This window comes from Harpegnathos saltator, unplaced genomic scaffold (genome assembly GCF_003227715.2).
Source record: "Harpegnathos saltator strain DR-91 unplaced genomic scaffold, Hsal_v8.6 scaffold33, whole genome shotgun sequence".
Taxonomy (NCBI): domain Eukaryota; kingdom Metazoa; phylum Arthropoda; class Insecta; order Hymenoptera; family Formicidae; genus Harpegnathos; species Harpegnathos saltator.
The window spans coordinates 1660398-1681474 of NW_020230128.1; the positions used below are offsets into that span (position 1 = coordinate 1660398).

Consider the following 21077-nt stretch of genomic DNA (forward strand, 5'->3'; position numbering starts at 1 on the left):
TCATCTGGCCCCACTGTGCGGCGCGCCGATGACACGGCGTTAACATTCAAGACTATCGGTTGCAATTATTCAATGCCACGGTGTGCAACTTTCATTGTATCGTGGTGTTACTCGCGGTAACGTCGTAGCGCTGAAACGGGCCAATTTGAACAGTCGCTCGAGCGGCCGGGATTAGCCACGATGGTGAGCGAAAACGGCGAATGAACGGCGTTTTCTTTGATCAAGAGAATGGAAATATCGTGTTAGGGCGAATCTACAATTCCAGTGTGGCTGGTAGAACTCACGACGGGCGATTTGCACGGATAAAAGCTCGGCGTTGACACTGATCTCAGGAGCGACCCGAGCCGGGCCGTGTCCTCTCGCGATCCTGCCTCCTCTGGCCCGGCAGGTCAGATCCACCCGGTAGATTTCAGGTGCTTCCCTTTTCGCGACCGGATCGATTCCAACTGTTGAATATTCGATGCGCTGTGGCCATCCGCGAGGATATAACCAGGCCGGCGTTAAACATCGCGCGTACTCCGGACAGGATCTATCGATTATCGGAATTTTCTGATCCCGACTCTATCCGACGACCGATCGTCGGCGACGTAATTACGGCGGATTTTCGCTACAATTCATTCGCTATGACCGCGCGCTTTTACATCTCATTACGACCGCGAGTATGCGAGTGTAGGCATCGAGCCACCTTCGCGCACGCGACTTCCCGGCGGATTTTCACCTCTCGGGATGTGACCTCGGAGAGCACTCGGAGTGTTTCGGCTTCCCTCGCTTATCCTTATCAAGCATGACCAGCGAGATCCCGAGTGTGCAAAACTTTGGGATAAAAGGAAAATGCAACGTACACTACTTGGCTACTACGTTTATAACGAATTGCTCGAAAGGTAACCGCAAAATAAGGAAAAAAGAAAGAGCGATGCGCGCGAGATAACTTCTCTCACCTTCTTCACGAAGGACGTTATCATGTTGTTGCGCAACATCCTGACGGTTGTGTCTCGAGCCTGTCTATTCACTACGGAGGATCTCTAGGCTTCTGTCACGCCTCTCGTCACTTCCTGCTTCCTGCCGGCATAAAGACCCCCGTATGCCAGCCGTACCCGCTGACTCACAAGCACCTCGGCTCACAAGGATTCCGTGACGTCTTCAAGGCCGCAATGTCTTGATTGGCGAGAGCTGGAGCCATGTGGCTCGGCCTCCTGCCGCGAGAGCATCTCCTGCGACCGTCGTCCTTCAGCCCCAAAGCCGCAGGCTCTCGCCGTCGCCTCGCCGCGTGACTCTGAAAAGCCAAACGAAACGTTTCATCACGCGCCTCATTAGCCGCGCACCTTCGTCGAGCGCGCGAAGCAAAAGCCGGCCGAGCCGCAGATCGGGAGATCGAGAGATAATCACAGCGGACGAAAAGTCCGGCCGGCCTTTTTCGGCCGTTCGTTCTCGAGCGGAAGTTTTCCGGCTCGTAACGGTGCCGGTTTTTAGCTCGCCGGAAACCGCGGAGTTCCGACGCGCGGAGCGAGACGCGCGCTTAATTTGATAATAAAGCACCGAATAGATTTATCATGATTATAATCATGATAAACTGCGAAGTTGGCGCGCGATTCCTCGCGGGCTCTCTGACTTTTCGCCACGTGGGGAACAGTTGCCGGCCAGAACTCGGACTCATTCGCATTTCCTCGCTTGTCACTCCGAGATGTTTCATCAAGGCCGCGTCTGCAATGATCCGACAAATTCGGGTTCCAGCCCGAATTGTTGTCGGTTCCCGATAACGAGCGATCAAACGGCGATCGCCAAGATCGCCGAAGCTTGTCCCGTCGGTCGCGCCGATTTATTTTTGCGGCGAAAGATGGATTTCTACTTGAAGAGCGGCGTCGAGCTGTTCCGAGTTGCCGCTCCATACATCACTTTGCAGTTCGCAAACAGCGCTCGCACATTAGTCGGCCGCTTTGAGAGGAATGTTTGGCCAAACGTAATCTCGTTAGAAAGTTTAGACGCTAGTAAATATTAGCCCGCGCATATTAATATCTGACTTTGTTTCGTTGCGAGACGTGTCGTCGGTCGCCGCGGACGAGCGCGTTCACGGCGTGCAGGTGACGATTAATCCCGCTTCTCCGACGACGAAGCGACCCGAGACGAAACTTTCGTTCTATGGTAATCGCGCAAATTCTGCCGAATTTCACGGATCAAAGTCGGAGAATCTCGAGGTGTAACACTGCGTCAGCGTGAGCGGAACGACGATAAGTAAGCGTTTGTACCCGACCAGAAATTTATCCCAGCAGTCCTGATCAGCTTAACCTCATTTGGACATCAGGTCCCAATAAGGTAAGTAATACTATCGGGTCCTAGTAAGTCATGTGACGCAGCGTGGATATCAGGACCTTAGTAAGGATTTATAGTCAGGTTCTTATTGAGTTACCTTATGAAATCCTTATTACGTTTTTTTTGTTCTCAAATAATGGCTCCTGATTACTCGCCACGACTATATTGGATGATGATATTAGAAATACGAAGTGACACGCTGAGAATTCTTTCATGTCATTTCCAAATAAAAAGATATTTGCATGACATAATATTTTACCATCGCTTGAGCATACTTGTAAAATGTTTCGGAAAAGAAACGTAAAATGAATATCATAAGATCGTAAAGTATCACAAGGTGACAAGACATAAAGTAGTGTTAAAGAGAAAAGTTGCATGTCACGTTAATTTTACAACTATTTATTAGCTACTAAAAAAAGGATAGTTTCTATAGCACACTGAGAGAAAAGTATATGATATTTGGAACTATAATGATACAGTAACTAAATTATAGTCCGAAATATCATATTTATAGTAAATATTACCATAATATCGGTAATAATTAAACGATATAGGCATAGTATAACCAACCATATAATATTTTTACTAAGAACTATAGTAAGTTAAACTAAAATTATTGTATGGATACAAATATAAAATGATAGGTAAAGTAACTCTTTTATATAATCAATATTACCAGAATATTTGCTAAATGATGACAGATGTAACTATATGAATATTAAATCTCACTATATTTGTGAATGAGATATTACCATATATGTAGGTAAAAGTAACTAAACAATTATTTAAGACAATCATTGACTATATATTTGTGTTTATTCTACTATATTTTGCAGGTTCCACCAACTATAAAAATATGGTTGACGCCAAAATGAACTATAAAATATAGTGACATTATAGTTAATTCAACTATATTTTTCTATCGGTGCATGTTACAAATATTCAAGTGATCTGAAGTGTTTTTTCAACAATGCAAACATCTTTATATTTGCAAATGACATCCAAAATTTGTTTTGTTAAAACTTGATAATGCAAATCATCATTAGGTACAATGAATAAGATCCCGACAAGGATCTGATTAGCCTGACGAACTGAACCACATTATATCATACACTAGGTTGGTACACTAAGGTCCTGTGGACCCAATCATTATAACCTTATAAACCTTATATTCCTTACTCATTTGTCGTTAGGACATTATAAGGACTGTCTTACTTAGGATTACCTTTCACCCTATTAGGTCCTTATCAATGTTAGGTGAATCTGATCAAAATTTCTGGTCGGGTAGCTAACAAGATGGAACGACAGCTCGTGTGTTTTGTCTCCATTTATCTTTCGAGATCGGCGGCACCGGCAGGATCATGGTAGGACTCGGCGAATTTCGACTCAGAAACCGCTATGTCGGAGTCGGTCGTTAAATTAGAAGTTATTAAGTCTCCGAACATGAAACGGCGAAGAGAGAAATCGTGAAAACAAGATCGTCCATTTTTCGTCTGTCTTCTCGAACAACACGCGCAATTGATTTATTCCGCCGTTGTTTTCCACGTCGAACACGATGCGGACTCGCGCGAGATCGTCGTTCACGCGCCATGAAATTTCGCTCGGGGAAACTGATGAAACGCGCGCGCATTGTCGCGCTCCCACGCATCCACGCACGCACGCATACTAACGGACGGCGGCAAAAAGTGCCGCAGAGCTTGTCGTTTATATATTCCAATGTGGAGTATTTTCAAGCGCTCGGTAAGCGTCGCGCCGCGCCGCGAGAGACCTCTGATTCTCCCGAGTGTAGAGCCCGCAAACGAAACCGTAATTACAAATTCAAACTTGAAAATGTCACGTCGTCCAAAACTAATAATAATGCAGCCGCATGAATAAAACATGTGGCATACCGCCGCGCGTATTCAAGTTACAATTCAGCCTTTACATTCATTTCGCTCGGCGTCCATGCGCGCTCCGCTTGGCTCCGCTATGTCGACGACTCCGCTCTCTCTCTCTCTCTTTCTCTCTCTCTCTCTCTCTCTCTCTCTCTCTCTCTCTCTCTCTCTCTCTCCCTCTCTCTTTTTCTCTCTCTCTCTCTCCCTCTTTCTTGTTCGTGTACATTCCGTAATTAACACAAAAATATCATGAGAAATACAAAGTCTCCTCCCCCCTTTCTCTCTCTCTCTCTCTCTCTCTCTCTCTTGGGACTGGCTGGTTTTGCCGGCCGAATCTCGCGCGGATGTAATTTAAAATATGCGAGAATGAAATAGCGACTTGCGGCCATTCGAAAAATTCCCGGGCTCTTCTGCCGGAAGTCGCAAAAAGGCGCACAAAAGACAGGGTTACTTGAATTTAATCAACTTGACCGACGTGCGGCGCCGTCACAATATATGCGCGCTCGCGCTCGACGCTCGTTAGCTGCAGCCTCCATCGGAAGAGACGACCGTCATACGCGACGAAACAGGAGATGGATAGAGAGGCAGAAGCAGAGGCAGCGGGAGAGGAGCCTTTGATTCCCCAGGGCGCAGTTGACCATGACTATACTGCAATTACACAATTGCGAATTCCGAAACGCGTCAGTCTGCGCCGCGCCGCGCGCCACGCCTACCGAAAGCGATAAATTCGTACGTGGTCGAGTTCGTCGATCGTCGGAGACCAACGACACGACGCCGGCGCGATTGAAAGAAGAAATTTCCCCAAGTGGAAATGATCAGCGACGACGAGGACGACGAGCGAGCGATCGGCTCGACCGGCGAGAGCCGATTCGGCAGCGTCGTGTCACGTCACGAGCCTTTTAATTAGCGAATCCCGCGATATATATCGCGAGCGTCCCGCATGCTGCTCGCCGGCTTTCATCGGGCACTTTCATCGGGCGCTTTCATCACCGCGAGTCGACTGCTCGTCGCGCCGAGCTTGTCCTTGCTTTCGCAGCTTTTGGAGCCGCGCGCTTTCGTCGCGTTCGTCGCGGATCAGGCAATTAAGCTGCCGCACAGCGAGACGAATTTCGGGGCTGCAGCCGGGTCTCATGGTCGCGTGAATCATAGTAATTACGATGTAAATGGCTTCGTTAACCGTTGCACTCGGCGGGATTAGAGCGACGTGGCTGTTACACCATCGCCGCCATCACCGCCGCCCGTTCTAACGTCGTTGTTACCGAAATTTGTTGTTTGCCGGGGCTTCGCGCGCGGTTAGGATTTTCGCGTAACGACGTTTGTCGCGCAGTTTCGCCCTCGCGTGTGTGCGCGAGGTGAACCGGCAACGGAGAACATACTTCCGTGAGCGAATATCTCGGAGAGTGTGCGGACAGTGTGAGGAGCGACTTGGACGGAGGAGGAAGTTTGACGTGCATCGTTTAACGTGCTCGATAAATCTGCGCTTGAATTTTGCCAGAGGTAATTTTGCCAAATTTTCCACAAGGGTAAATACGACACGGAGAACTTTTGTATGAAACGGCCACCTTCGTGTTGATCGCGATGTTCTTTGCGACATTCGCTCGCAATTAATTTTACCAGGTGTCCCTCGACAGATTGTTCCAACCGTCAAGCGCGCGCGTGGAGAGGCACACGTGAAATATGTGCTCCTTATATTTAGACGTTCTACATGTTCGAAGCCCATCGAAATCGCCGCAGGGAGAGGAGAGATTCGTATCTCTCCTCTCCCTGCGACACGTGTCCGATATTTCAGAGTGATATTTTCGCTCTCCAAATCAGGCGGGTTACAAGAAGCTTCCCCCGGATGCCTCGATGGACGAAATTAGAAGCAGCGGTGTATATAAAAATCCCCCTGACTCCTGATACTTAAAAATAAGCGCCGAGGATAATTCCTCGGGAAACCGTTTCCGATTCGAAACCCAATCTCTCACAATCGCGAACAATTGGCATTGAGAGTCGACAGTGGCAGGGGGAGCCGCGTCGCGTCGCGTCGCGTCGCGTCGCGTCGGCTCGAAATCCTTCGTGAATGAAACGGCAAAAGCGACGTCCCGACGCGACCGTCGTAGCCGTAGCTCGCGCAATATCGGCCGATGGGCGATCGCCTTAGAGAGTGGATCGCAAACAAGCCACCCCCGCCACCCCTGCGGCAACGAATAACCTCGCTCGAGGGAGCGCTCGTATGACGCAGGAAGCAGCGAAGCAAAATTATCCTGGCTGGCGAAGTGGCAACGGAGAGAAACCGGCCGCTCGTCCACTTGGCCGACAATAGTCGGGACAAGGACGAACTCCAGTCGCGCGTCTGCGGCCGCGTCTGCGGCCGCGGCCGCGCAACAATGGGCAGCGTGACGCTTATAGAAGCTCGACGACGGGGAAACGAGGGAGAGTCGCGGTTGCGTGTAACGTCGACGAGAGAAAAAGGACAAAGGGTGCGCGCGACGGCGGACGGAGGGACGAAGACGGCGGCGACAGGTTGCGAGGGGAGAGTTTCCCTGCAGCGACGGGCTCCGCGCTTCGCGGCCGACGCGGCCACAAAGATCCGCCACGATAATGCGGCGCGAGAAAGCTGTCAATCTCTGGAGATAGCGGTCGGGCTTGTCACGGGGAACAATATCGCGGCTTCCGTCGCCGTTTTCCGGTGTCCTCGAGAGCGCCTCGATCTGCCGACGCGATCGCCGGAAATCAAACCAGCGAGCTGTGTGTGTGTGTGTGTGTGTGTGTGTGCGATAATATTTCAGGCTGTTCCGCGACGCACAGCGCACAGTCGTGTCCCACTTTCCGAGCTCGGCTGCAGTTCGGAGCGAGGTGCGCGAGGGCTTCATCTTCCCCGAACTAATCTCGCGCGCGTAACGTTCGCTGTATGCTCGATCGATCACTCGGCGATCTCTCACTTGTTAACCGTTCGGCAACTACCACGTTATATCGGCGTAACTTGCCGTAACGTGTAGGTATGTGTACGCTATAAACAAGCGATTGACCCATTTTCGTTTTAAAATACACGCGATCCAAAATAACGTATCGCGCGCACGATCGATTCGAAACGGACGAGTCGGGAAAGAGACAGAGAGGGGGGGAGGGCAGGGAGAAAGAGAGAGAGAGAGAGAGAGAGAGAGTGATATATCTCATAAACGAGACATGCGGTTAAAACGCAACGCAACGCGGTAGCTGCTTCGTGGATCCGCGCTTCCCGGCGATTTCTTTTATATGCGGGCGAAATTCCCCGCTGAGCGAAAACTCGCTCGAATTATCCGCCAGCTGCCTCAAAAAGCGCCGTGCATCCGGGGTTTTCGCAACAACTCGGATAATAATCCTGCCGCGTCCGACGTACACGAGCGCGCGCGCGCCCTTTTAACCCTTCGAGCGATCGCACCGGCACAATCGACGTGTTACGGCCCGTTAATGAAATCCGTCGCTCAAAGCGCCGTGGTAATTTGTTACAAAATCGCCTTCCTTGATTTATGAGAGGTAACCGAAAATAAATGGCGGACGAATTTAATTATTATTAATCTATGGCTTCAGCGGATTGTAATAATTACGATCGCGATATCGCACCGCGCCTCTATTAAAACATCGCGCCCGTACAAAGCCCCCGTTCTTTTGTTTAATTTAAATTAATTACAAATTTCGCGCGCGCGCGCACGCGCGAGCGAGGCGGGGGCTCGCGCTCTGTTGCATATACAGGTTGCGTGAAAAGTTCGCGGAGCGGCATCTATAAGTAAACGGTAGAATTATATATTGTAATCGGTTATATATTAGGAGTACAAATTAGTTCGGTCCGTTTTTTTGTGTTAAAAGATGTATTTATTTCAAAACAAAATGAATGAACAGATCAATTAAAGTATTTTCCATCGCTGGCTACTACTTTCTCCCATTTCTCGGGCAATTTTCGAATTCCATCTCGAAAAAATGACTCGTCTTTTGAGGCGATCCAAATTTGGAGCCAATTTTCGATATCTGCGAAAGAAGTGAACCGGTGACCTGCCAAATCGTGTTGCATCCTTCGGAACAACGAGTAATCAGAAGGAGCAATGTCCGGAGAATATGGCGGGTGCGGTGAAACATTCCATTTGAGCGTTTCCAAATATTTTTTTACGACTTTAGCGACATGAGGCTGAGTGTTATCATGAAGAACGCCTTTCAACTCTCTCTTTCTCTCGGTTTCAATTCATAAGGCACCCAATTTCCTTGTTTTTGAATAATTCCCATGTCTCTCAATCGTACGGAAACGGCTTGTTGAGTCACTCCCAATGATTCTGCAAGCTCCTCTTGCGCTTGACTCTGATCTTTTTCGAGTAATGCCTCTAATTCTTTGTCATCGAATTTTTTTGGCTGTCCAGAGCGAGACTTGTCTTCGACGCTGAAATCTCCATCCTTGAAACGTCGAAACCATTCCCTACATGATTTATCAGTTGGAGCAGCGTCACCATAAACTTCAACAAGCATTCGATGGGCTTCCAGCTGCACTTTTCTTCCAATTAAAGCAGAAAATTAAAACCTCCCGCAAATGCTGCTTGGTTAACACAAAATTCGACATTTTCAACACTGTAAAAAGCAAGGTTTTCATATGAAACTCAAAGCGATATAAACTGAATATTATTGGCAGATGTCTAACCTCTCTGAAATCGCTAAAATCGGCAGCCACTATGAACCATTCATAACAGCCGGAGCCATCTTTTGAAAACGGACCGAACTAATTTGTAGAAACAATAGAATCACTCTTCACATGATCCTAGGTTAGGTTTCATTTCCATCTGTCAATTCTTTCTGTGTTTACAAGCCAATTGAAGTTGACGTGTCAGTATATTTGTTTGCAATGGAAAATTTGAAACAGCGTACAGTGATTGAGTTCTTTGGTAAAAAGGGTTTAAAGGCCATGGAAATTCATTCCGAGATGGTAAATGTGTTAGGGGAGTTTGCTCCTTCAAAAACAATGATTCGTAAATGGGCACTTGAGTTTCAACGTGGTCGTACAAGCATTGAAGCTGATCCACGCAGTGGACGTCCAAAAAGCGCATCAACACCAGAAATCATTGAGCAAATACATGTTATTGTTTCTGAAGATCCAAGTGTGACCACGCGTGAAATTGTTCATACCATAGGCATTTCAGATGAACGGATATGGCATATTTTGCATAATGAATTACAAATGAAAAAGGTGTTTGGAAAAGTGGTGCCGCATACGTTAACAATTCAACAAAAACTCGCTCGAAAGCAAATTTCTCAGCGTCATTTGGATCATTTCAAGAAGAATAAAACCGATTTTGTGCGTCGTTTTATAACTATGGATGAGACTTGGATCTATCACCATTATCCTAAATTGAAACATGAACGTTTACAGTGAACTGAAGCTGGATGTTCAGCTGCAAAGCAAACAAAGCATGAAAGATCGGCAAAAAAGGTTTTGACATCAGTTTTTTAGGATGCTAAAGGGATTTTGTTAATTGACTACCTGGAAAAAGGTAAAACAATAAACTCTGAATATTATTGTAACCTTTTGGATCAATTGGACGCAAAAATTCGTGAGGAAAGACCTGGTTTGCAGCACAAACAAATCATTTTTCACCAAGACAACGCACCTGCTCACACAAGTGTTTTGTCAATGTCTAAATTCAATGAATTGAAGTACAAATTGCTTGATCATCCACGGTATTCGCCAGATTTGGCACCCAGCGACTTCTGTCTGTTCCGAAACCTGAAACAATTCCTCCGTGGAAAGCATTTTTTGTCGAATGAAGGAGCGCTATAGCAGCCGTAGAGGCGTATTTCGCAGACCTTCCAGAAACATACTTCCGCGATGGAATAAAATTATTGGAGAGCCATTGGGCCAAGTGTATTGAAGTTAATGGAGACTATATTGAAGAATAAAATCATTTGTAGAATTTGGTATTCTTTATTTCAGTTTTGCTCCGCGAACTTTTCACGCAACCTGTAAAACGCGCGCACGCCGTCACGGCTCGGTATTGATGTAGCGCGACGCAAGGAAGCTGTTTCACCCGGCGCACACGCGCCGTTTCGTCTGGACAGAAATTCGCTGCAAAAAAGGCACCTGTCTGTAAATAGTGATCGCGGTGCTCACAGGTGCCGGGAGCACCGCGATGCAGCGTCGCCGTCGGGTTTTGTCGTTGCGTTTCCGAACGTTGTTGTTACGGCGGTGCAGCCCGGCCGCAAGCTAAACGAAAACGTTAACTCAAGAGAAAATCGAGCGCGTTAAATTGGAGCGCGTATGTAATCAATTACGCGATACAAACGCCCAGCTATTTATACGGTCGACAGAGAAGCGCGTATTGACCCACAAAAGCGCACAAACGGAATAATTCTAGCGACCGTTGTTTGTTAAATTACTTTGAACTAAAAACTTTGACGGGATACATCGACCAGCGCAAAAAGTGAAATGGCCGGGAAATGTAACGCGGTGAGAAAAAAAAATGAAAATCACCCCTCCCTTCCTCGCTCTTTGTGCGTGGCCGGGAGAAAAAAATTTGTACACAATTTGTGCAACGCGGAAAGTGCCATCCGCGCGACCTGCTTATAAATTTTTATAAAACAACCTTTAACATTATCCGGTTAATACGCTGACTAATTATAGATTCTCTTATTTTCACGTGTTGCTTTAAAAGTTACTTTAAAAGTTAGTAATTACTAACGCTCACACACACACACACACACACACACACACACACACACACACACGTCTTTCGTTTCATTTAAATTAGAACGAATAGCATGCACTTCTCCATCCAAGAGCGCGCGCTCTCTCTCTCCCTCCTGCCTTTTCTCTCTTTTCCGTCGAAGCCCCGTTATAATTTAATAAAGTTAATTACATATCGCGCAACGCGAAATTCGTATTCGTGAGCTTTCAGGCCGTCGTTGGACCGCACTTGGCGAAAACACGTTTCGTCACGGGATAAATGAGAGCAGAGAGAGAGAGCAGAGAGAGAGAGAGAGAGAGAGAGAGAAAGAGAGATTTTCCCGGCCGGATTTCACGCGATACTCGCTTTCCCTCCCTCATCAACAGACGAAACAACATCTTTGTCAGCCATTTGCGATACCTCCTTGTAGCGATAGTCCCTCAGATGGTGATAAATCGTTGCGCCAGGAAGATCGATGATACGCGTATCCGGGCCTCATTTGTACGCAGGGATTATAACGGCCGCGGTTACAAAACGGCCTATCCTTCGCTCCGCTCCGTGAAATGATGTTTGTCCCAGCGGCTACTTGTTGAGCTTACATACTTTAATACCGCCGACTAGTCGGCGAACATCGTCGTTTCGCGTTATTACATTTGCGTTTCGCTCGCGCCGCGCGTGGTCCGCGATTTTCTCGTCGACCGCTCGCACACGCGACGCAATATGTATACGTATATATCGATGTCTTTCTCGAAACAGATGCGATACGCGATACGACACGCGATCCCGAAAGTAAGCGAACGAAAAATGGTGTGTATTTCCCGCTCGCAAAATTCCTTCGCTCGCGTGAAAACGTCGCGGTATGTTTTGCTTTATTTATTGCCTACGAAAATTAAAGTTTCGACAGTAGTTTTCAGTGCCGATGAAAATCCGTCCAACTTGCTGGCGTCGAAGGCTGAGCGTGAAGTGAAATGATCGCGTACTTTTGGACGAAAATACGAAGATATTCGAGGCTCCTAAATCCAAGCGAATTTAAATCCTAAAGTTACAGCGCCATTGAGCAAATCACGTAGTTCGCGGCGGTTCGGCAGATTTCACGTTACGCGAACGGAAAATCACTAGCGCATTCGTCTCTCCGATTACAATGATCGTTAGCGATGAACGCTCATCAGTTTTAATGGTCGTTAATTTGTCGCACCGAGTCGACAAACGCCCTGGATAACTCCATTACGGACGATCTCGCGTTGCTCCCAACGCCGAAAGTGGATCCTCGGTGCGGCGCCGCGCGAGTTCGTACTGTTACTACTTGCCGGCTGATTGCGCGCCGGCCATTTCTACTTGTTGCGGCCGATCAGATAGGATGCTTTTCCCCTCGGCGGTTCTACGTCGTCCGTCCTCCGGTGAATTTAAGCACGTGCGCTAGCTTCCGGCGAAACTTTATCTCGCCGATATCTCTCGCCCGACTTCTCGAAAGGGAACCAAACACCGGATGTTAGTTTTCAATGCCCCCGCATCGCGGGGATATCCCAGCGCGACGAACATGCGCACGCTGCCAATACGACTACGCCAATATTATCGAACTCTTCTGTCGCGCACGGACCGTCTCGATTACTAATTAAATCGCTCGGTAGAATATCCCTCCGTTAAGCTCGTTGCAACTTCGGCTTTTGTTTAGTAATTACACGAGTCGGGAAGGTTGGAAGCGTATATCGCGACATATCGCGTTGCGCGAAGAAATCCAATATAGAAAATAAAGTCGAGCGAATATGCTGATATCGTTAAATGTAATAAGATACTTTAACCCTTTGAAAAAGATAAAATTCGTGTAAACATGTGTCTTTCTCTCACTTTCAAACCGGGAAAATTTTCGAAAATGCCTCTGAATGGGTAGAGAGAACTCTCTCTCTCTCTCTCTCTCTCTCTCTCTCTCTCTCTCTCTCTCTCTCTCTCTCTCTCTCTCTCTCTGACTCTCTCAGATAGCGACGAGTAAGTAACTTTTGTATCTTTGACGCACGCGAAAATTCCCATTCCAGTATAATTCTATTAAAGATAAGACAGCATGTGTCTCTCTCGGCGTTGTTCGCGCGCTGACGGTGGAGAAAGTTGCTCAGCGCGGTATTCTCCGCCACGCTGTCGCACTCGTTATTTTCACGTACGACCTCATTTCCCGCCGTACGTGCTCGCCATTCGAAAATTTCGTAAATAGTACGTCGAGTCAGCAACGATCGATCCATCCTCCAGGCCGTATTAACTCGGAATAGAGCTCCGCGGTGCGATCTTCGGCGCCATTCCGCGTTCTTACCAGCTCGGAGAGGGAAAAGATGAACTGTCCCGGTGGTGTAAAATTTGCTCTCTCTCTCTCTCGCACGCGCGAAAGAGCGACTATAACGAATGAATCTAATCAATCCAACCGTCTTCGTCGACGATTCGTTACCCAATTTCTTCTCGCGGGGCGAAGTGGGTTTCCCTTCGCGACAAAGGCTGTCACTTTCGTCGCGAGTCGTTGAATCAAATAAATTTCGCTCTTCTGCCACGTCGACTGCGAGCAGATTACTTTCAGTCTGACACTCCCGCGATCTCAACAGCACGTTGTGATTGCGCTCGAAAAATTACGAATGGATCCTTCCCCTTCTGTCGATGATACTGTTATCATCCAGAACGCTTCTTCCAATTAAAAAAGAAAAAAGGACAAGTCTCTCTCCCGTTATTCCCAGCGACAAGGAGAAACTCTGATTACGCTTCGCGACGAGTATTCACTTGAACCTTATCGATCGAGGTGCCGCAAGGCGAAAAAATACAGCTCGTTAAAAGCAAGCGTCGGAGCGCAATAATAAATTAAGAATCAACGAGGCACGTTTCAGACCGCGAGATTAATAACCGCCTCGCGGCGACGCTGCGCCTTTATTTTATTCGAAGCCGGGCGCTTTATCGCGCGTGCGGCATAATGCATCGCTCTATCGATACGATGTATACAACACCGCACGCTGGCGAGCGAGCGCATATGCTTCGCGCGGAAATCCTAATCTCAAATTCCATTTACTTCGCCCTTACGGGATATCGCAATATCCGGCCGCCGATAAAAATCATAAAAGTAATATTTCTCGCGAGTCGCGGCACTTCCATTTCGGTCGAGCAGAAATTTCTCTCGCATGCGGAAAAAGGGGCCGAGCAGGCAAGGAGAGGCAGAGAGAGAGAGAGAGAGAGAGAGAGAGAGAGAGAGAGAGAGAGAGAGAGAGAGAGAGAGAGAGAGAGAGAGAGAGAGTGAGAGAGAGAGAGAGAGATCCTCAATGCGCGCGACGGGATGGGAAGCGCGTCACACCTTCGACGTGCACACACTCACGTCGTTGCATCGTAACATGCAATATTATAATTCCGCGAACGACTGGCGTACACACGCGTCGAGCGCGCATCGATCCGCGTTTATTACGTGCGCGCGTCTCCGCTAAAGAGAGGGAGAGAAGGAGGGGGCCAGAGAGAGAGAGAGAGAGAGAGAGAGAGAGAGAGAGAGGAGCGAATTCGAACCCATTATCCCGTATCAGATCTCATCCGCGTCGCGCGTGTGCGCGCATCCGCTTTATTACATAGCGCAACCAAGCGAGTTGGCGAGTGCGTCATGTCGACGATATCCGGCTGTGGATTCTACCGTCGATGTCGCGCATGACACTGACTTGAACCCCTGAGTCCCGGATCACCGCTCATGAGATCTCTTCTTACCTCGAAGAAGAACATGTTGCAATTAACAGCAAAGTACGAAAGAATTAAGCCCAAGGCGCGTGTAAGACGGCGCGCAAGCACGATCACGACGACGACGACGACGACGACGAAAGCGCCCGCCATTCTCCCGTTCGTATATATAGAATTAATCCAATTTCTCTCCCGACGCGGGCACGCCCGCGGCTTCCCCGAGACCAACGCGCATCATTCCACGTTGTAGCTCATTTTTTATTCAACGGGCGAAGTCCGAGACGCGGATACGTGTCACGGAGTTGGAGAGACGATTGGAAAGTCGTTTCGGACTTTTCTTTTTTTCCGTAAGTGAGAAAACCTTATCTCCGAGGTAACGTCTCTCTCTCTCTCTCTCTCTCTCTCTCTCTTTCTCTCTCTCTCTCTCTCTCTCTCTCTCTCTCTCCGTCGTCCCCGAGAAAATAAAATTTCCCAAAGCGCGAGAGTGGGCGTTATAATGTATTAAGAATTTCGAGGGTTCCACCGGCGGGAAATCCCGAAAACGCGTATTTCCTTCCGCGCTCGCTCGTATAATTCTCGCGACTTCGTGAGAATGGCGTAAATTTTTTTTCAACCGACTCTCCGAGAAAAACAGGACTTTTGCTCGGGCGAGATCTCGTTATGGGCCACCACTTCGCGGAAATTATCCACGTTTCCTTTTCGTTTTCTGCTCGTGGGCGGATTAGCTCGAAACTTTTCTCCCCTGCAACCGGCGAAAATACGTGCTAGTCTATGCGAAAGTACACGGCGCAATTACGCGCAATGACGCATGATCATGGCGTGTGAATATGAAATTAATTGCAAGAGATAGCGAATTCCACGCCAGATATCAGAGGTGAGTAAAGAGAATGCGTCAGAGAGAGAGAGAGAGAGAAAGAGAGAGAGAGAGAGAGAGAGAGAGAGAGAAGGAGGGAGGGAGGGAAGGAGGGAGTGGGACAGGATGAAAAAATAAAGAGCCGAGCGACGCAACGGCCGCGTTGAAGCGCTTCCTTTTTCTGTTGAACGTATTATTGTAATTAAATGGATCGCGTTTTGTAACTAGAAGTCATTTAATTAATTAACCGTATGCAACGCGACGACGAGTGCGTTGTATTTCCCGCACGAGATTAATTCGATAAATTCGTCGTGGTTTTGCTGCCGCGGCGCTGCGTAAAACAGACGTTAAAACTGCTGATTGATGGCGGCTCGTCGATCTTTGTTTGCGTCAGAGCGACTGTAACGAATAGGTTGAAACGCGCTGAAATTTCCTTCTATTTCAATCAACGGTAAAGCGCGAGAGCCAGCGCGCGGAACGGCGAAACATCTAACGAGTTTGCTTTTGACTGGGAATAACGCGGCAGAGAGAAAACACGTCCCAGAAATTGCACGACCGCCCGCGCCGCCAAAGGGACACGAGATCCAGGTGTACGGAAATTATTCATCTCTCGGCAACCCTCTGTTATCGAGTTATCGTATATAATTGCCATTGAAAAATGATCATCGAGAGTCGCTCGGAAGGTTTTGCAGGCGTTACTCTCGCGTTTGGGAAAGCGAGTTGCGCCGATATCAATTTTACGACGGCGCGACTCGCGTTGCCGTTCGTTCGTTCGACGACGATCACGTAAAGACACCGAGCTTAAAGACCATTAACGGGTTAACGAGAGGTATGCTGATGCTAGACATTTACAGCAGACTCATTTATTACGGAGTTCGCTAATGAAGCAGTCAGTTATTAGAGTTATTAGCATCGTGTGATTAGGGACGGATAATTATTAATGATTACTTTAATAGTTGCAACCTCGAGACGCTTCCTACGCTCCTACGATCCAACGCGTCGTACGAGGGATTAAGAACTAACGAGAAGAGCCCTCGAACTGGGAAAGGCGAATTTTGCTCTTTTTACGAGACTTAAACTAAATTGCCGAGCTCAGACGCTTTCAGATAAACGACTTTTGGAAGAGAGGCGTGTTTAGAGCTGTAACTTTTAAGGACACGTTATATTTGCGGGAGTATACTGCGCGTTTTCAGATACGAGGAAACGTGAAATAACGTTGCCGTGATGCGCTGCATCTTTCAGCTCGAAAGTAATGTTTTCCGTAGTCATTTGATCTCAGTCGCAATCGTGGCGTCGAGAAATTTCGACATTAAGAGCGAACGGTTTTTCGAAAAAAAAAAGGAAAAAAAAAAAGAAAATTGACTGTCTTGTTGCATCGAAAATTACAATGTTTCGGAAATTGCGCCTCTAGAATATTATCTAAGTTTGGCGGGTGCTTCGCGTTTTCGCTGTTGAGCACATTTCTGCGTGAGAAGATAACCGAAAGTGGGCTGGCAAGTAAAGCGGAATTTCAGGAAACAAGAGCTTCGCGCGAGAACTAATGCGTGCAGATGACTCATACGACGCGCGGTCGATTAATCCCTGAGAAAAATATTGAGAAAAATAATAGAAGATTTATATACCGACGAATGCGAGTTCGTCGAAGTTGGGGGATCGTAAGAGTGATTTATCCAAAGCTCGCCGCGCGCATATTTCCCTGTTTATCGCACTTTGCATTTCTCTTCGGCTTTGTATGTGTGTGTGTGTGTGTAAATATACAGCGTACGAGCGGGGTCCCACTTTGACCCGCCGTTCAATCCGCGGTAAACAAGCTGGCCGTGATGTGACCCGAATGCGGAGATTTATCTCCGATAAGCAAACATCTTGAATCGCATTTTACTGAGTTTGCCGAAAAATCGAGAGGGAGCGAAACGCGGAGCCTCCTTCGGAAATCTCTCGGCGAGGACTCGCTGCGAGGTTTCGCCTTGATCGCGCGGGACAACATTGTACTTTCGATCTGAGGAGAGGTACTTTCATAAAGTTGGTACACACGATGTTGATACGGCTGGGTTGCCAAAATTGCCAAAATGCAACGGGCGGCTTGCCAATAACTGCGAGCGAATCGCACAAAAGCGCGCGGTACTGCTTGTCCCAAGCTCCGCTCAAGGTCATGCTTGTAGTAGTAACATTATCTCGCCGGGTTATTGGCATCTTGAAGAAAGAATTACGTTACGACTCGTTCGGAGCGAATGGCGAACGGCGATGGAATTTGTTGCAAACACGCCCTACTTTCTCGTAAAATGTTATCAATATTGCAATTGGCAGAACTCGCGAACGATCGCTTCTTGCGTGTCTCAGCGGGGCCGTGATCGGTGATTTAGAGGAGCCGCGTGTGTGTGTGTGTGTGTGTGTTAACTGCGCCGCACGCTTTCGCCCTCGTCGGCAATCGCGCGTGGCGAGAAAACGAGACCGCGCGTATGAGCTCGGGATCGAAAGGATGTAGTCGGCAGGAGAGAGCGTTGGTCGCTCGCGTGAACAGCTGGATCGAGCGAGCCCGTTAATCATCGTCGACGGCGATGATGACCCACGAGGCCTGATGAAATTAATGCGATATAATCTCGGGAGAACGAGCGAACCGCGACGCGGCGCCGGATTATCAGCAGACGACCGACGTAGGACGTATGACGATATGGTAATGCTTAATTCGCGATATCGCTCGTCGGATCGCACCAACAAGCCCTTAATTATTATCGGCCCGGAACGCCAATATTCAGGTCGAGGCTCGCGGTATAAAATCAGCTCTCTGCATGCCGTTGGATATTCCTGGATATTCAGCCGACCGTACGTACACTACACACATACAAACACACACACACACACACACACATATATATACATACATTTAATACATATGTATGTATAACGTGAGACGGACTTGTTCCAGTGGCCTCGTGGCCGTTCGAATTAAGCCGAGGGAAATGGATTGCAATATACGCGGTTTAATCGATACCGCGGCTCCGTATTTGCAGCCGTCCCTTTATTTCCTGAAGGAAAGGACGCTTTCGTGTACTCCCGGCTGCGGTGACGAAAATTAATTCGCTCCGCGCGTCTCGCACGCCGACACGTTCCAGAGGCCACTCGCTTGTCGTCCGGAAATTTGATGTTTTCCAGGATACACCCAAGAGGAGAAAGTGCGTGCGATCGTAAAAGACAGATGGACCTTGTCCCTCGGAAATCAGGATAATGATCCTTTTTCTCTCCCCTCTCACACTCACGCGCACCCTTCTTCTCTCTCTCTTTCTTTTTCTTTCCGCTGACTCCGCATGCGCGAAATTGAAAGTTCCAAGCGATCACGACGAAACGATCGATCGTTCGCTCTTATTAGATACGGAATCGATTTCTCTCAGTAGCCAGTCCTCTAATCGCAATTAATATCTCAATTTTGAGCAAACGGGACTATCCTCAATTCGGCGCGAACCGTCGAGTGTCCTTGGCTGCGTGTTGAATTGGCGTAATCTGCGCTTCGTGGCGCATCGATGATTTCGAAGCATCGTTTAATTGAATGTGGATCGCGGGGTTGTAATTAGATTGCCAATAAAACCGATTAGTCCCATTTTCGCTCGTCGATCATCCAATCGTCGTCGTCGTCGTCGTCGTCGTCGTCGTCGTCGTCGAATCGGCGCGGGCGTGCTCGCAGCCGAGACTCAGTAAAGTTTGCGAGGCTTTGCACCTTACCCGGGCACGCAGCATTGTTCATTAGCTCCTTTATTAATCTCGTTCGCTCCGGCGCTCGTGGTGGGCTCAGCGACTCGATTCTCGTCTTTTACAGACACGGGAAAGAGCTTTTGTGCTCGCGCCGCGCGATCGATCGACTCGATTAAAAGCTGCCCGACTGCCGGCGGCCCAATCAAAGCTCGTTCCACGTCGCAATCAAGCTCGAGATAAACTCGATCCCGTAGGGTAGGTCCGCGCTTCCGCGATTTAGTGCAATTTCCAGCGAGACAATCGCGCCAAGACGGCGCGCGTGTATGAAAGGAGGAGAAAAAAGGGAAGGGAAAGAGGAGGAAGATGACGATAAGTGCGCGGCCACACATAGAATTGGCAAGAGACCGTGGCAAAAATTGCGTTCAATTGTTACGTAGAAACGAGCGTAGCGAGTCTAAAGTGGCGGCGCGTTGAACTTTTTGTATCTCACCGACGGCGAGATACAAAGGAACGGAACGGTCTTGAAACATTCACGGATCCCCCGAGCAGATCCGCGCTGGAAGTCCATTTCGCTGAAGAGCGGCAAGGAGATAATGAGATACAAAATATGTAAGTCAACCGCGAGTCGAGAATTTCATGCGCGCCGCTCTTGCAGAAAGCCGCTTCTTAGCAGCGCTCTGAATTTAGAGCGCCGCGTAGATCGCGTGTCTTTGGAAACTGAATACATCTCCCCCCTCCCCCCCCACCGATTCGCCTTTTATTCACCGTTGACCCGCGATGAGAACACCCTGCTCTAGATCCAAATCGAGATTTATTCTCTCGTGACTCGACTGAGAAACGAGAGAGAGAGAGAGAGAGAGAGAGAGAGAGAGAGAGAGAGAGAGAGAGAGGGGGAAGACAAAGGGAGAAAAGAAGAGCGAGATACGCGAAATTAAACTCGAGACATTTTTCTCCTCTCGCTGAATTAACAGCGAGAATTGACAGAGAGGGGCGAGTCTGGGGCGCACTTATCGCGGCAGAACCAGGTCGGTTTGTACTATTAGCACCGCGACGTCACGTAATTCGCCCAAGGTGGGGGAGAAGAAAGGGAAAGAGAAATATCCCCGCCCGACTGTAATTTTTATCCTCCGAAACCGCAGGAATTATTACACACAATCGTCGCGCGCGACCGAGCGCCGTCCGAGCGAGTCCGAGCAAAAAGTTAAATTGCTTCGAGTCCTGCAGCCGAGTTCGTCCCCTCTTAATCCGTTATTCGATCCCCTCGACTCCCTCCGCTCTTGATACTCGAGAACGGTCCTGCCTGCCTGCGAGGATGTGCCTATTTCGAGCACGTTCCTGCGGCACGTACTCCCTTAGTTTGCAGGCAGGACGACGCCCCCACGCTCTTAGCCGTTCTCGCTTCGCGCTCGCTCGTGTCTTTGCGCTGTCCACCGGCGTCGTCGTCGTCGTCGTCGTCGTCGTCGTCATTGAAGTAACGTGGCTGATCTTACAAGGATAACGAAGAGGGAGCGAGCGCGTGCAAGGAAGAGAGAGATAGAGAGAGAGAGAGAGAGAGAGAGAGAGAGAGAGAGAGAGAGAGAAGGAGTGAGGGTGGAAGGCAAAGAAGAAGGGAGAGAGGGAGGCCAAGTGCCGACGTTGGCTAGGAAATGGCTGCCACCTGTAGCTATTGATCGGCAGAGCGAAGCCGAGTGTGTACGTGCGCGTGTATTTCCCTCCAGCCGCGCTCACCCCTTCGCCTGACTTCCAGCTGGAAAGCCCTGCGAGCTTACATTTCCCTCGTCCTTCGACGGAGGCCGATTCCTTCGCAACGGGCTATTGCGTATGACGGGCTCTCTCTCTCTCTCTCTCTCTCTCTCTTTTTCTTTCGCCTTTCTTCGAGCAGCTTCCTCTTTCTCTTCGCTCAACGCTCCGCGAGAAAGAAATTGGGGCTTTGTGAACTTGCAGCTGCAGGTGCAGCTGCAGCGGCAGCCGCAGCTGCTGCTCGTGTATTTCATGGCCGCGCGAGACACTGTTCTA

General features: G+C 48.7%; 1 protein-coding gene across 7 annotated transcripts in view; it reads right to left on the minus strand.

Moving 5' to 3' along the window:
• Fife (regulating synaptic membrane exocytosis protein fife) overlaps positions 1-21077 on the minus strand; it is a 174872-nt gene that overhangs the window by 123596 nt on the left and 30199 nt on the right. For 6 of the 7 annotated variants that reach the window (XM_025300137.1, XM_025300134.1, XM_011143115.3 and 3 more), the window contains exon 2: positions 939-1273. In XM_025300137.1, the coding sequence (XP_025155922.1) occupies positions 939-977 (39 nt within the window). In that variant the 5' untranslated portion in view covers positions 978-1273. Of the gene's footprint in view, positions 1-938; positions 1274-10260; positions 10265-12143; positions 12157-21077 lie in introns of those variants that run through there. The other variant, XM_025300136.1, reaches the window with a different exon arrangement.